Source organism: Hylobates moloch, unplaced genomic scaffold (assembly GCF_009828535.3).
Source record: "Hylobates moloch isolate HMO894 unplaced genomic scaffold, HMol_V3 SCAFFOLD_8, whole genome shotgun sequence".
Lineage (NCBI taxonomy): Eukaryota > Metazoa > Chordata > Mammalia > Primates > Hylobatidae > Hylobates > Hylobates moloch.
The window spans coordinates 114,144,229-114,161,899 of NW_026652283.1; the positions used below are offsets into that span (position 1 = coordinate 114,144,229).

Sequence of the window (17,671 nt, forward strand, 5' to 3'; positions counted from 1 at the left end):
CCCTGAACATCACGTGATCTAGCATCAACACATGGTCATCATCACTGAAGCCCTGAACATCACGTGATCTAGCATCAACACATGATCATAATCATCAGTGAAATGCTAGTATTTGTCCTCGGCCAGGTACAGCGGCTCAAGGCTGTAATCCCAGCACTTTGGGAGGCCAAAGCGGGTGGATCACTTGAGGTTGGGAGGTCGAGCCCAGCCTGGCCAACATGGTGAAACCCTGTCTCTATTAAAAACACAAAAATTAGCCAGCCGTGGTAGCACATGTCTGTAATCCCAGCTACTCAGGAGGCTGCAGCAGGGGAATCACTTGAACCCAGGAGGCAGAGAAGTTGCAGTGAGCAGAGATCATGCCATCATGCCACTGCACTACAGCATGGGCAACAGAGTGAGACTCTTGTCTCCAAAAAAAAAAAAAAGAAAGAAAAAAAAAGTTTGTCCTCAAAGAACTTTCTTATTTGTGGTCAGATTCCAATTTATCCTACTAAGATTAAAACTATACGTGAAAATTAATGAGCTCCTGTAGGATAATGATAACCAACAAAGAACTCCAAAAACCATGTAGCTCTCCAAAAAGCATAATCAAAACTACTAATGTCAGTACAGTAAGTGGGATAAAAAGAATCCTACAGAATATAAATGTAAATGGAAGTGAGGAAATAAACATTTATAAGTTCAGTAATCCACGCAAGAATTGGAAGGTGGAGACTGTACCGGGAAAAAGGGGTAAGAGAGATCCTAGCAGAGGCGAAATACGGGGGGGCAGCAGGGATGAGAATCACCCCAAGAAAGACAGAATCTCAGCTGAATTGGAAAACACTGAGAACAGGTCTATAACATGGTGGGTAAGAACAGTGGCTACTGTGGAACACAAAGAAAGGGGCTTGGAAGTACACAGGAACAAACATGACAGTCTTAAGAATGCACTACTTTGTGGGGACTGGGAAACAACTTAGAAGAAGCAGACATGCATTAGTGGCTTGGTGACAAAGTGAAACAGAGAAGCAGGTCATGGAAATTAAGGGACCTGTAGAAACATAAATTATCTCAGAATCCGAATATGCCACCGCAAGAAGTGGGAGAGAGGAAGAGAGAGAGAGGAGGGAGGAAGAAGTGAGTGGGGGAGAAAAATAAGCTTGCTGAACTCGACCTATTTCATGTTATGAGCAGAAAGGGTACTTGAATTAAGAAATCAGTAGGACACTCAAAAGTCTAGCCATCACCACCCCACATACAAACTATGGTTTCTCGTCTGGTATAGGAAAGGAAAAAAAAAAAAAAAAACATTTTAAGAAGCAGCAAATGATCAACAGCATCTGCACAAGGCTACTACAAAAATAAATCAGAAAGAATCAAAATTCTTCAACTGATAAAAAATTTCCCTAAAAACAAAATTACGAAGAGAAAACTGAAACAAAATACTCCGACCTAAAGTAAATATCATTAAACAAGCAGTTGAAGACAGAAAATCTCAAATCAGAAATTAAACAACTAGAAATAGAAATAAAACACAAAAGACGATGCATCACAGTTAGTAAGACTCAGGAAACCAGTATGTTTTAAAAAAGCAAAACAGACAGAATCCACGCAGAAATGAAGTCTATATTACAAAGTCTTCAAAGAAAAATGGAGTTGACTGAAAATAAATAAAGGACATTAAGAATAGGATTAAAAGCAGGTAAGAGAACAAAAACAAAATAAAAGTTTAAGAGGGAATGGGATAGATTTCAAAAGCTTAAACATATGGAGAATTAGAATTCCTGAAGTAGAAAAACAAAACAATGAAATAGAAGTGTTATTTTAAACTAAGATATAATAACATTTCTAAAAATAAAGTCCCTATATACATATTGAAGAGTTCTTTGTGTGCCTGAAAAAGGCAACCCAGAATAATCAACTGTAAGACATAGTACAGCAGAATTATCAGCCTTCAGTGAAAAAATTTAAAATATACTTTGGCCTGCAAGGCAAAAAAACAAATCACATTCAAAGTAAGAAAACTGGATTGGCATCAGTATCTCAACAGCACCCAATAAAATTTCTTGCGACTATGTGAAGAGACTACAAAAACTCAACTTCTCCAGCAGTGAAAGGAAAACTGCTATCTATTCAGACTTGACCCCAAAAAGAAGGCCCAACACCTTACTTAACTCTTTAGGTACTGAAATAAGTTGATCTCCCACTGGAGCATTCGTCTTCTTTATATAGACTAGCCCCAAACCAGCGTCCTCTGAAAAGGAAACAATCCAACAGGCTGCACTGCAAATGTCCAGCAAACCACACCCCTTATCTTTGGGGACACACAAACCTAACGACTGCTTCAAACTACAGTCTCCATGACTGAGAATTCTGCTGACTAATGCCTATGGCAACATGAGTTATCTCCCATGTACCAATGCTAATTTGATTTCTGGACAGCACGAACCTGACAAGACCACCAAGTACAAACAAATGCCTAATATCTCTATTTTGGGGTTGGTCTACTTGGATCTGATGACTAAGGTATGAAGCGTCCACCACGCTTTCCTTGTGGAAACGGTATATTTAAGAGTGCAGCTGACCTGGCAACCCATCAGTTTTACATTAAAAAACAGCAGCTATCTCTTGTGGGAAACTTTATCCCTAACTCTGCATCCAATACAAAGTCAATGGCCCAGTGGAGCCCTCAATTCACAGAGGTTCCCTAAACGCCCAGGCCTGGGTAACTGATGATTCTGCTAAGTTGAAATCTGATTGTGCTTGATGGGCTGCTGTGGCTGTTTCCCCTTAGAAACAGCTGTGTAATACCAAAAACGGGCGTGGTTGTTCGCTCAGTGGGCAGAACTCAAGGCAGTCCTCAGAGTCCTGACCAAGACCCACTTTGACAAATCTTCCTACATTTGTACTGACTATTGCCACTGGCCTAACCAAATGATCTGCCACTTGGAAGACTAGAGACTAAGAGATAAAGACACCTCTCTTTGAAACATCAATCTTTTGGACAACAAATCACACATGCCAACTAGTCACGAAGAGGTCACTTAATGTAGATGCCCACAGTGAGGACCCATAATCTGACAAACCATCTGGAATCAAGCTGCTAATCAAACCTATACTTACCAGATCACCACCATTGCTACCTGGCTCCATTACTGTAACTTCATGCAGAAACTACAGTGAATACCAGACTTGAGACTCTTATCAAACATTGGCCTGTTAACCTTGCAGAGCAGGAGCCATGCTACTCTGTTCTTAGCAAACTGACTTTAATGAGCCTTTGTCCTTTTGTTGGGGCTATCACTGGCACCTTACTAGTATTAAGACTCACTGTGAGAGTACAGTGTGTTAGAGTACATTGTGCTAGTTAACAGTAGCCATTCCACTGTGAATTTTAAAATTAAAATATATCAATATTTCTGGCTTTCTGGACTATTTTACAGTCTAATAATACTGTGCCTTTTGCCACAAAAGCCACCAAAACATAAGCCAATAGGTAAGGTATTCAGTAGTCATTCCATGTGCCCTAACATCTGCTAGCATCCAGCATTGTGACATGCATTTGAGGCACCTCAAAAATTAACATGAAAATATGTGTGACTCGACTTCCTCTCCTCTTTTTGTCCACAAAGCTTAAAAAGGCAGTTTGGTGACTAAACGCATCTATCCCAAGAAAGAGTTCATCTCTTCTTGGCTGCTTCCTAAGAAATGATCAATACAAGAGATGTGGGCATTATTCAGATATATTTTGAAAATTTAAGATTCTGTCCTGACCATTCCCGGGCATAATGCTTCCTTCCTTTCCCCCCTTGACAGTTACCTTGAGGAAACTCAACCAATATATCCCCTGGGTGGCAGCTTAGCTTTGGGGGAAAAAAAAAGGCTTAGGAAATTCAAATTTAATCTAGGTTCAGTCACTGGGTTCTCTTGTTTTACTGACATGTTCTTAGTTAATAAGGATAATGACCACTTGGCTGAGTGTATTTCACACTAAGCCCTCCTGCAGTGGCCTATGGAGGCCACAGTGAAGGATGTAATCAGTCTATAAATTTTATTGAAATGCCCTTATTTCTCTCATACTAAAACTCTCCAGACGAACATCTAATAATCTGGGTGTTAGTACAGGATAACTGGAGAAAAGGTGAAGTTACAGACACTCAGAGGGAGACAGTGATTTTATGAGGGAAAGCAAAAATTCTAGTATGTGAAGATGAAAATTCAGATCCTAGGAGGTAAAGGAGAGGGAGAGATAGTAAAATCTTTTGTCTTTGAGAACCACCTTTGAAGACTTCCTCACATGAAAAAACATACTGGTGCAGCTCTCTGAAACCATCAACTGCTGGATCTGCCATCTTCCACCAGCGGGGTCTGAACAAACTTTGTCATTCTTCTTAATCTTAAGAAGGAATTTATGGAAGTGTTAGTGGAAGACCCCAGCTCTCATGCAAAATATCAATTGCCCTTTCTCTCAGCTCCACTCCCATGGCCATAGCTCAGTCTTTCTTAGGAGGGAACAAGGGATGGCCTGTTAGTGGCACAGTCAATAAGACAGATTGGACTAACTACTCCCTGCGGGTCTGCCTAGAATCGTGGACACAATGTATTCATCAAACTGAGTTGGAGGAACCAAAGTCTACCAGCCAGCCAAGAGGCTACAATGAAGGCACTGCCAACCTGGGTTTCTTAACGATGAAGGTCCCATTTGGTAGACCTCAATAATTGTAAGCAAAACTTCACAGGGGCACTACATACACTCCCTAGGGCTGGACTTCTCATGCAAAAGTTTAATACCATCTTGTCATTGCTCCAATACCACATTAGGTATGATGAACTATACCAGGAATGGGTTATAAGAGACCTTCAAGCGTTTATGGAAGCGTATAGCCCTCAGATCACAGTAGAGATCTCTGCAAAACGAGGCTGGCCTTCAGATACTTGGGGAAGCTGCCCCAGAGGGATATTTGACTTGGGTTTATGCATCCCTTGTGGGATGTTTTGTTTATGGTGAGAATCACCCAATAGGTAAAAGGTGGTGTATTAGTTTCTCAGGGTAGCCATAACAAAGTATCACAAACTGGATGGCTTAAACAAAGTAAAAAAAAACCTCACAGTTCTGGAGGCTAGAAGTCTAAAATCAAGGTATCAGTAGGGCCATGCTCCCTCTTAAAACTGAAGGGGAGAATCTTTCCTTGCCTCTTCCTAGCTTCTGATGATAGCTGTCAATACTTGACATTCCCTGGCTTCCAGCTAAATTATTCCATTTTCCCACCTCTGCCATCACAAGGCATTCTCCCTGTGTGTCTGTAACAATGTAATAAAATAGAATTTAGGAAAAAAATTGCCCTCTTTTGCTGATATGGCATCAGTCATATTGGATTAAAGACCTGCCCTGCCCATCACCTCATCTTAACTAATTACATCTACAACTATCCTATTTCCAAATGAGGCCACATTCTGGGATACCTGGGGGTTAAGACTACAGAATACCTTTTTGGAAGGAAACAATTCCACCTATAACAGGTGGTAAGAAATTTATCACTAACTTTCACTGAAGTGATCAGTAATACCACTTCAGCCTCAACTCACTGAGGCCTTCACATCAGCTTCAACTCACTGAGTTGCTATGGATGAGAGAACTACCCTAGAGGACTTCTTTATGGACCAAGACAGATCCTGCTATACCTGTATTAATGTCTCAGGCCAAGGAGATAAAAGTATGGAATGAGGGAAAGAGAGAAGAAAACATGTAATAATCTGCTACAATAATACGTATCTAACTGAAGTCATAATTTTAAAATACATATATACATTTATACACACACACACACATCCCCACAGAACCGTATCTCTTAGCTCTACTAAAAAGGCCTCAAAGCAATGACATTACCTCAGCAGTAAAGTGTACACCTAGCTAAGCTTTTGCTTTCTAAATATCATTTCCTACTAAGAGGAACCAGGGCTCCTTGAAAAAAGTGCTGATTACAGTTCCACGGCAGAGAACATACAAAGTAAGCTTAGAATATCTTGTACCAGAAAGTAGACTAAAGGAGATATGCTATGATATAGGAGTTGGTTCCCAAAGGACAAATTTAGGACAATCTGAACATGAAGAAGAAAAACCCTAGTGATGGATTAGGGAATGAAAAGAATCTTTGAGTTGGAATACTCAAAACAAAAGGTAAGTGAAGTTGGCAAACCTTGCCTTTACAGAAGAATGACAACTAATTAATGTAGAAGAAATCACAGAATTTGAAAGTCTCCATTTCACAATCACTAATGTAATATTAAGTTCAGACAAAGATTATCAATAAATACTACAAGTGCTGGGTAAAAAATTACTGAGAAACAGGATATTCAATTGATCTCCCTGTATCCTTCCTCCCAAGCCACTAATCTCCCCAAATACTTAATACGAGCAAAAAAAATTTCCTTGTACAATGGAGAGATCTGACAACCATCACCCTAATCAAGTGATTAATCTCAGCACTGGTATATGAACAAGCTAATATTATGGGCCTCCTGAGAATATACGATAAGTACTGCAACTAACTGCTATATTACGCTTCCCTTGAATATAATCAGGAAGAAACAATCAGACCAATCCAGAGCATGGGACACTATAAAAGGCAAGTAGCTTGGATTCTTCAGGGGAAAAAAAGAAAAGTCACCATCATTAAAACACATACTTTTTTTTTCTAAGTGTGGAAATGTTATAGATTAAAAGAAAGAGGTATAACAATCAAACGTAACAGATGAACCTCAAATGGATCTCACATGGCATGGGGGTGGGGGAGGGAGATAAAAGACATTTTGGAGACAAATGCAAAATTAAAATATGAATTATATAGTAAGATTATATCACTGAACTAATATTAATTTACTTAAAAGTTATAATGGTGTTCTAATTATATAAGAATAGCCTTGGCTGGGTGTGGTGACCCACGCCTGGAATCCTAGCATTTTGGGAGGCCAAGGCAGGGGGATCAAGAGGTCAGGAGTTCAAGACCAGCCTGGCCAATATGGTGAAACCCTGTCTCTACTAAAAATACAAAAAAATTTAGCCAGGCGTGGTGGCAGGTGCCTGTAGTCCCAGATACTTAGGAGGCTGAGGCAGGAGAATCGCTTGAACCTGGGAGGCGGAGGTTGTAGTGAGCCATGATTGCACCACTGCACTCCAGCCTAGGTGACACAGCAAGACTGTGTCTTTAAAAAACAAACAGAAAAAACCACACAGAACAACCTTCAACTCAAGAGATACATTACTGAAGTATTTAGGGACAATATTCATGATGTATGTAACTCATAGGTAGTTTTTTGCTAATATTTGACTGATTTTTTACCTATACTTAAAAGAGAGCAAAATGCAAAGTGGCAAAACATTACTAATTAGTGAATTTTGGTAAAGGGTAGCACAGGTGTCCACTGTACTAGTTTCAATTTTCTGTAAGCTTGAAATTAAAAAGATGAAGAGACTATAGCTGGACTTTAAATGGAAAAATTATAGAATATAGAAAAGAATTCAAGGAATGCTACAATGTCACATATATAATGAATGTTTGTTGTAAACAGTAAAAATGGTGGGATTATCCTATCTGAGGAAGAGACACCTAGGTAGAAAGTTAACACAGTGAAGTTACATCATATGTCTTCAATGTAAAAAATAAGAAAATTAAACTACATAGCTCAGCAATAACTTGAGGGCATCATTTATACCAAACTGGTCATGGATTCACTCAAGCCTGAAACATGTCTCATGTTAGCCAAACCAGAAAAAGAACATATAAAAGGCACGACAGTTTCCCAGTCTTGACAAAGAGGTGAAATACCTTGTTCACGTAGCCAAGAAATTTAAGGAAACTTAAAAATTAAGGACTATGAAGAAATATTATCAAAGGTAAGAGGAAATGATAAAAGTTGTAGTATCAAACCCAAATAAAGTAATATACTTACAAGTGCTTTAAGTGATGTACAAGGGTAATTTTATCTATACCCAAGTTTACCTTATTTGTTAATTTCACATTCTAAACCCATGAGAGGTGTGACCTCTCTGTAAGGAAACAAAAGGGTGATAGGCTCTTTTCCCGTGATTTTAGCCAGCTGTATTCAATTCACCAGTCCCCATTATGAGACACACCCCTGAATAAAAGCTTTTCATGATCACACGAGTTTAGGATATGCTGGCGGAGGGGTCACTGCCCTAAGACACTAATAATCTTGGTTAGGAACACAAAAGCAAGACACAATTACAGTTTACAGCATAGGGACAATAATGAATATCTGCACTTAAGAAAAGCCTTAAATTCTAATAGCTCTGGAGTCACAACCCAACCATCAACAGTTACTAGCTGTGTGACTTTGGAAAAATTATAATCTCTCAGCTTTAATATTCTCATTTATAAAATGAGTTTTGTTTATATCTAACTTTCACAATAAGAATCACATGAGATAATATATATACTGTATATAGAAATGACTTAACGTAGCATCCCCAATAGTTTACACGTAGTAAACAAAAATTTTATTTTGTTGGGAGAGAATGTTAGTTAATAGCTAATGTATCAATGTAACGTTATTTATTCTTCTAAAAGTATTTTGTAATTTATCAATTTTTCATTTAACTGGAGTCCAATTATATATTAATCTCCAACACATCACCAAAACTTTGGTTATACAGGCAACCTGCTTGATTCTACTTAAGTTCTTTATTTCCCTTCAACTGAATTTTCTTCTTAAATCTACTGATCCATAGTAACATCCTTCCATAAGGATACTTCGTTCTTAGATTTTGTAATAAATGCTGGAAGAGATGAGTAACTTTGTAGGAGAATACATCTAAAAGAGTTAGCAATTATGAAGAATATTCCCTACAGTATAATTTGATTTAAAAAAAAGTTTGGAGCTAACACTTAAGGGACGTGAGAATTATATCGACTAGTCTTAATTAACAACTTTATTTGGCCGAGGAGTTTGATGTTAGCACTGAGGGAGGTGAGAATTGAATTCCAAAATTTGTGAATAAACTGACTGTGTGAAGGAAGAGCAGAATTATCTGCTAAAAGGGCTTACAAGGAAGCCAAAAGCTCATTCACCACCCTTTAAGCAAGGCAAATCAACTGAAGAATCGAAATGCAAGTTAACTGTAGAAGAAAATTTCGCTTTTTTTTTTTTAAAGAAAAGAAAAAAGGCGTCTCACAAAGGAAAGTCCTATGATTTTTAAATTCTAACTATGAACTGTTCAAAGATTCTATACAATTATAAAGATTACGGCAGCGTTATAGAAGTGGTCCAAAAGTACACTGACACAGAAGGACCCAGGAGGAGTAATTCAAGTAAAAAAAAAAAAAAAAAAAAAAAAAAGATGGCCGCAAATGACAGGGTCCCTTTCTCAGTGCATCTACAACTCCCTCTGACGCTTCATTTATTATTCAGAAATATAATTTGAATAATTTTTCTTGGAAAATATTTGTGGAAACTCCTCTTTACCTTTTAATCTTAGTTGTCACCTTGAGATCTCTTTGGTCCACTCTGCCCACTATCATACGGATTACAGAGCTCTCCTGGCTCAAAAACAACAGATCTCAAGACCACTTCTCTACCACAGTTACTTAACAGATGCCCCTTTGAAATTCATATCATCCTATAATATAAATTTTCATCCCCATCTACATACTCCAAGGCATCCCTCTATAATTTCACTTTTTTCCTCTTCAGTTAGCATATCATCCTAATTTCAACATCTAATTTTATAATCTAGATATTACCACAGTCTCATAGTTCAAGCTTCTTTATACCATCAAAAATCACGTATATCATACTTCAGTAAGTTACTTATTAAATAAACCCTTTATGACAACTTGCTAATTTTCAACCCTATCCTACTTCTACACAAAACCTGTTCTTCACCCTTGTGAAAATCTAGCTTAACTGTACCACAACCAGTTTGTCAACTTTCCCCAACTTCCTCTGACCCTCGTCCAACTTTGAAACCATAGCTACATATTTCCCATATTCTCTCACTAGCACTTTCTACTCATTTTCCTAATCCACTTCACACCACGAAGAAAATAGGACCATTCCAAAGGAGCATGGTTCTTGCTACTAAATTGCTCAGTACTAGGAGAGAAAATCATTTAATTCTACAGACTCTTCACTAAGAAGGTAGGTATTCTAGTTTCAAAAAGGGTCCTCAATGCTACATGGTTATCCAATTAGTTAAGCCTTTCCATTTCCATTGCTTCTCAGTGAATAAAATACAAAACCTACAAGTCATGAACCTGCTCCTCACCTTCCCTTTCTCTATACTGCTTTGCATAATAGATTTTAATTTTAACCTGTTCTTTCTTCTCTAACAATCCTACCCCTACATTGATCCATTAAATTTTCCAATAACTTCAATCTCTTTCTCTTATAAATCCAAAACTCTTCTAAAATGATAAGTTTCTTAAAATAGGCTATAATGAACAAATAAAAAGCAAATAAATAAAAAAAGTTGTTATAGGCTAGATGTCATAAAAAATTAAGGGTCTGTATTTAACAAATGATTTCATACCAAAACTCGTTAAGTAAAATACTATCCAAACAATGCACCACTTAACAGTATGTTATGGTTTATGTTATTACAGTACATATAATTATATGTAACCGTGAAATAAATACTTAGATAATAAAATATTTCTAGATTAATGTTATAAAAATATAATGATTAAATATTTCTTCACTATACTAGTGATTTTAGGAAATCAGTACATTCAATTTTTAGGAACAAAAAAAGATTTTCCTAAAATATTTACAGTATTTTAAAAATGCCTGAAATGTTTTATTTTTAGGGGAAAATGAACTGATACACCAAAATGGCAATTAAGGTATTTTGTTTGAGTAGGGCTTTATAGCATCCCTTACTGTTACGGGATCCTTGGCATGTCGCTTCACCAGATGGAAACCTCTGTGGCCAGTGTCGCCTTTGCCTGAGTTTCACTCTGGCCCACTGAATTCGTTTTCTCCACTCAGACTGGCAGGCTCCACTCAGCTCCCGCTACCGGCCGGGATCCCATGCCTGCCAATGGCGCGCCAGGAACAGAGCAACAAGGAGTGTGTGAGTGAGCATGGGGTCTGGCCACTGCACACAGCCAGGCATGCTGGCTACAGCAGGGCATGCAGCTCCAGGAACTGGAAGAGATACCAGCTCCCCGTGAGGCTGCAGGCAGACTGCAAGCAGCTTCCCTGGCCAGCACTGGGGAATGCAGTGGCACCCAGAAGCTTGGAAACACCAGAAACCACAGGGCCCCAAAAAGGGAGTCAAAGCCCTAGCTCAGGAAGCTCCCAGGTCTGGGCTCCCTAAAGGGCCACAGCTATTCTCTTCTTCTCTTCATCCACAACATGGCAAGCAAGCGGCATGTTGCAGCCCTCTTTGTATTACAGCTCTTTTAGCCTTGCCATTTGGCAGGTCCCATGTTCTTGTCCTGCATCCAGGAAGAATGAAGCACACAAACGAGCAGAGGGTGAGAAAGACAAAGAGGAGCTTTATTGAGCAAAACAACAGCTCAGAGGGGACCTGCAGCGATTAGCTCCTCTCCATAGCCAGGATGTCCTGACAAGTCTTCAGCTCTCAGTAGGGAGGGTACCTCCTTTTTGCCAGGCAGGCTGTCCTATAGTCTCTTCAGCTCTCAGCAGAAAGAGCAGCACCTCTCTGCATCTGGTCTTATTGTTGCCTCCTCAGCTCTCAGCAGAGAGGAGACCCTGGGGTGGGCAGCTTCTCTCTGCAGCTAGTCATCTCTTCATCTCATCATGTCTCCATCCTCTTCTCAAGTCTGGCTGAGTCTAAGGTTTTTATGGGCCAGATATAGTGTGCACTGACTGGTGCATGGGTGAGAGTAGGAAAAAGTACCACACTTTCCCACTATGTTCAACAGGACCAGCAGCCCAGCCCCCAGGCTTCAGGCCCTCCCAAGCTTGAAGGCGAGGTTTCATCAGGACCCTTCCACCCTGGAGCCTGTCTGTCTCCTGCCGCCATTTATGGTGCCCAGTTTGTTCTTGCCAAAGGGCACCTGCAGGCCAAAACCAGACGTCCGTCAGGGCCCCCCTCAGCCACTCTCCCATGCTCGTTCATGCCCAAAGTCCAGAGGGGACTGAGGCAGCAGGGGGCTGGCATGTCAGCTCTGCCCTGAGCATGCACACACCCAGCAAAGCTCCAACAGTGCCCGATCCTTGCTCAGCCCAATCCTTGCTCCAAGACTGGAGCAGCCACCGAGAGCAGGGAGAGACCAGGCAGTGGGAGCAGACACCTCCAAGCCTGCAGGGGTAACGGGGGCCTTCCTGGGCCACTGAGAGTGCAGAGAGATGCCTGAGTCTGCAGTCACAGGTGGGCGGTTGCAGCTGCACCCAGGAGGGCAAGGTTGCTGCCTGCTCCCTGCCCCAAAAAGCACAGGGATATCCTGGTCCACAGCCATGACTTGGAAGGCTGCAACCATGCTCGGGAGGGTAGGGCCACTGCCTGCTCCCAGCTCCCACTGTCTCCATGGAGCACAGCACTGGCCCAGATCCAGTTCCGCCTTGGGGTCCCCTCTCTGCCCACCCCTCCATACCCGACTGCCCCAACCAGCAGGTGACTTGGCCTGGCCCCATAACAGCTGCCCCCATAGCTTCAGGGACTGTCTGGCTTCTCCCTACTCCCTGAAGAAGTGGCAGGTTGACAGCAGTGACCAGGGACAGGGTCTGGAGTGGCAGAGGCTCCAGGCCTGGGAGTGGGTCCTGCCTAGGCTCAGGAGGGTGGGGGTGGCAGAGTCAGCTACCTCAGGGACACAAGGCACAGGGGGCGTGGTGCACACGGGTCTCCCCACTGCCACTACTGCTCCTGCAACCACTCCCACCCAGCCTCCCTTGCCACAGCTGGCACGATAGCAGTGGCCTCTTCGGATGGCCCGCCGCTGCCATCATTAAGGTATATATACTCTATCCATATGTGCTAGCCCAATTCTGACAACAGTGTTAATACACTCTCAAGTATTGGTCCTCAAATTTGATAGTAATAGAATTCAAAATCACCTAACGTGCTGTTTTTCAAAATATTGTGCTCACCATCTTCTCTACTCACTTTTAACCACGCCCCAACAGACACTCATCATTAGGTTGTGGTAAGATGCTTCTTAGAAATTTTAGAACACTCTCATTCCGTTTCTACCACCTAACCTCAGTAAAACTGATTTTTTACATTGACCCAAGTTAGTAATAACTTCAGTCTCCACTACAGCTCAAAATCATTTAGAAACCTAAACCAAGTCTACAATGAATATACAACATGGACAATGCTGGTACATGGAGTTATAATACAAAATGTGTTTGCTCTGGAACATGTGTTCAGCCAAGAAGATATAAACAAACTGTGCTGTCCTTAACCATTGAGGAAATGGATTATGTAATTTAAAAGTTTCTGGAAATCACCAGACCCAGATGATTTTACTGGAAAATGCTACCAAACACATAAAGAAGAGTTAACACTAATTGTATACAATATTTCCCCAAAATTAAAATAGGTAACATTCCTCAACTCATCTTATGAGTACAATATTACCCTGATACCAAAACTAAACAAAGACACTATAAACAATAAAAACTACACACCAGTGGCTATCATTAACTTAGCTCAAACCAACTTCTTCAAAAAAAATTAGCAAACTGAATCCAGCAACACATAATAATATGCCACAATCAAAGAGTATTCATTCCTGTATGGAAGACCAGTTCGACATTTGAAAATCAATCAATATAACTCATTATATCCATAGGCAAGAAAAACTACATAAAGTGACACCAAAAAAAATTTTTTTAATGCAGCACCTCATTCATGATAAAAACTGTCAACAAACTAGGAATATAGAGCAATTTCCTCAACTTGATAAATACCATCTATAAAAAACCTACAGCTAATATCATACTTGATTACAGACTGAGTGCTTTCTTTCAAAGAGCAGATCGAACTGTAAAACATCAAACTAGCAAATTTTCAGAAAAAAAAACAGGAGAAGATCTTTGGGATCTAGGGCTAAGGAAAGAGTTTTTTAATTTGACAACAAAAGAAATAATTGTAAACAGATATGCTAATAAACTGAACTTCATCAAAATTAAAACCTGCAAAAAACCTGTAATGAGGAGGAAAATACAAGTCACAAACTGGGAGAAAATATTTGAAAACCAAGTATGTGACAAAGGACTAGTATCTAAATATATAAAGAACCCTAAAAACTCATTTAAAGAATCCAATTAGAAAAGGGCAGAAGACTACGAAGATACTTCATTAAAGAGGATACACAGATGACTAATAAGCACATGAAAAGATGTTCAACACAATTAGTCATAGGGAAATGCAAAATTAAATCACAATGAGATATTACTACAGTATCTATCAGAATGGCTAAAATAAAATAGTCACAACAAGGCCGGGCACGGTGGCTCATGCTTGTAATCCCAGCACTTTGGGAGGCCAAGGCGGGCGGATCACGAGGTCAGGAGATCGAGACCACAGTGAAATCCCATCTCTACTAAAAATACAAAAAAATTAGCCAGGCGTGGTGGCGGGCGCCTGTAGTCCCAAGTACTCAGAGAGGCTGAGGCAGGAGAATGGCGTGAACCCGGGAGGCGGAGCTTGCAGTGAGCCAAGATCGCACCACTGCACTCCAGCCTGGGCGACAGAGCGAGACTCCATCTCAAAAAAAAAAAAAAAAAAAATGGTCACAACAGCAAATACTGGTAAGGATAAGCAGCAACTAAACACACTGATGGCTGGAATGTAAAATGATACAGACATTCTAGAAAACATTTTGGCTGTTTCTTATATAACTAAATAGAAACTACCACACAACCTAACCAGCACACTCTGTGGCATTCTTCCCAGAAAAATGGTAAATTCACATAAAAACCTGCAGAAAAATGCTCATACCACATTTATTTCCAACAGCCAAAACCTAGAAACAACCCTGATTCCTTTAACAAATGAAAGGTTAAATAAACTGCAGTACATCCATATAACGGAATATTACTCAGTAATTTAAAAAAAAAATTATTGATAAATATAACAACTTGGACACATTTTTTTAAAGAATTACAGCTAATTTTTAAAAGCCAAACCCAAAAGGTCACGTACCATACAATTCCATTTACATAAGATTCTTGAAATGACAAAATTATAGAAATGGAGAACAGATTAGTGATTGCCCGAGGTCAGAGGTCAAATTCGACAGGTAAGAAGTACAGTGGAGAGTGGGTGTGACTTTAAATGGCAAGAAGTATTCCTACAGCAATAGAGCTGCTCCGCATTTGTCTGTATCAATGTCAATACCTTACTTGCGAATTTGTACTATAGTTTTACAACAGGTTACCATTGGAGGAAACTGGGTAAAAGATGTGTACCTACAATTATTTCAAAATAAAAATTTCAATTTAAAAAAGTGTTTGTTGTATACTTTTGGACAAGTATTTATACTTGTCCAAAGTTTTCTTTAATTTGTTCCTCCTGACAAAGATTTCACTCATTTAAAACTGTTTACTTCTATAGCATAGAAATTTCTAATCATTGGCAGTATCAAAAATTACATGGGCTACGCTAGGTAAAAGTGAGTCCTCTCTATTAAAAATTAAAAATTGATTATATTTAAGGGGGCTACTTCATTAACCATAGCTATAACTGAGAGACCTACAAGGCAATCTGCAAGATATCAAGATGATAAAGCAGTTTTATGATTATACGTGCAACTGGTCAATGAATATTTTACATGCCCACAATAAAACAGTATTAGCCTATCCATATCATTTTCTAAAATACACTGATTTTTCAGCTTAGTTTTAAATGCACAGTTATATTTGACTATTAAACAACTGTTTAATTATCTTACATATATTTATCTTAAAATGAATATCAAAAATATCTATGTAAGCCATGGATAATAGTTTTTAATATTTTTTAAACACATAAATTACCTGCACACAGAACACTGCCGCTGAGGCTGAAGAGCAGTGAACATAACAATCATGGAATAGTTTCGAGGGGGTGCCTTTATAAATTTTCGGAATTTATCACCATTCATTCGGAAGATTGAGCGTCTGGAACTCCATTCCATCAGCTGCTCTACTTTTTCAGCTAAAAGATTCTGCAATTAAACACAGAAATTAACATTTACAAAGAGTCAAAGTCCTTTTGTTTGAATTTCATATAAATGCATAAAATGTTTTATTTTCTTTTTCCTAATGATATCCAAGTTTATAGAAAAGATAAAAGTAAGACCATATTTCTGCTCCTAGAAAGATAGAAAAGACATATATTTTTCTAATGTTGGGTTTTCTTTTGGCCTTAAATATCCCAGACCAGTTGCTAGAGAAGTCAGCAATCTAAGAATGCCAACGGGCTCACACCTGTAATCCTAGCATTTTGGGAGACGAAGATGGGAGGATCACTTGAGCCCAAGGAGTTCAAGATAAGCTTGGGCAACACAGTAAGACACTGCCTCTCCAACAACAAAAAAGAAAGAAAGAAAAAAAAAAGGCTCTTATCTTTAGAACATTCATTTTACTTGAACAAGTATGAGAAGTTAACAACTCTACCACATTGTATTCCTACAAGACAAAGAAAATGCCTGCCATTTTAAAACCAAGCAAGTATAAGTGGTCAGGAGAGAGAGGCTTGAACTGTGCCATTTAACCAAGCTCTACTCTAGAAATCAGAGAGAAAAGTAATCTCTTTCCCCTCTCCTCTCAAGTGAAAAAGGAAAAGTGGCTCACAGAGACTGGGCGCATATACATCAAGAAGAGAGAAGGGAAGGCAGACATCTTATCCTGAGTTAAGGTAAAAGACTTGTTCCAATGCTTTGCACCCACTTGAACAGGAAAAAAGATAAATGGAAAGAAATGGAAGGGAGGAAGGGAAGGAAAGTAACCTGGCCAAAGAGCATAGTAACTGGCAGAGAGAGAACATTCAGATATGCATGCATGCTAACTGTATGAAAAAGAAAAATTATAGCTAATGGCTCGGCTGTGTTTGTTTTTTTAAAAGACACAATTTTGCCACAAACAAAGGGCATCAACTAAAATTGACCTTAACCTCAAAACAAATAAATTACTTGCATTTAGTTAGATTTACACATATAAATGTATGTATAAAAACATATAGCTATAGATTTATCTATATAGATATATACAGATTTATCTATATATAGTATTTATATATAACACATATATAAATCCATACATATATTTGCAGTCTGAGTTAAATATATATATATATAACTTTGGAAATGTACTTTATATATACAATATATTTTTACATACATTTATGTTTATTTTATAGATATATATTTCCAAAGTAAAATAACCTTATTAAATTGAAAATGACAACTTATTTCTCTGCCTCATCAATATACCCAAAACAGCAGAAAATGACATAGAAGGACTTATCCTAATTGTTCTTAGTTTTAATTTTCAGAAGCGAAGTGAGGTTATTTTCCATGTTAAACATTATTTTAATAGTGTTTGCCTTACAGAAAACTGTTATATATTTAATAAGATTTAAAGCCTCCAATATTTACCAATACACGCAATGAACCGACTTACTACATAAATTCTTTGGGCCTTGAAAACATTTTAAAATAATAAGATAAGAACTATAGAAATATTTATTTTTTAAGTATTTAGAGACTGTGAC

General features: G+C 38.8%; 1 protein-coding gene across 6 annotated transcripts in view; it reads right to left on the minus strand.

Annotated features, from left to right (window-relative positions):
- The window catches only part of TUSC3 (tumor suppressor candidate 3), a 335,383-nt gene that overhangs the window by 125,906 nt on the left and 191,806 nt on the right, over positions 1 to 17,671 (minus strand). For all 6 annotated transcript variants that reach the window (XM_058441901.1, XM_058441898.1, XM_058441899.1 and 3 more), the window contains exon 2: positions 15,955 to 16,124. In XM_058441901.1, the coding sequence (XP_058297884.1) occupies positions 15,955 to 16,094 (140 nt within the window). In that variant the 5' untranslated portion in view covers positions 16,095 to 16,124. The remainder of the gene's footprint in view (positions 1 to 15,954; positions 16,125 to 17,671) is intronic.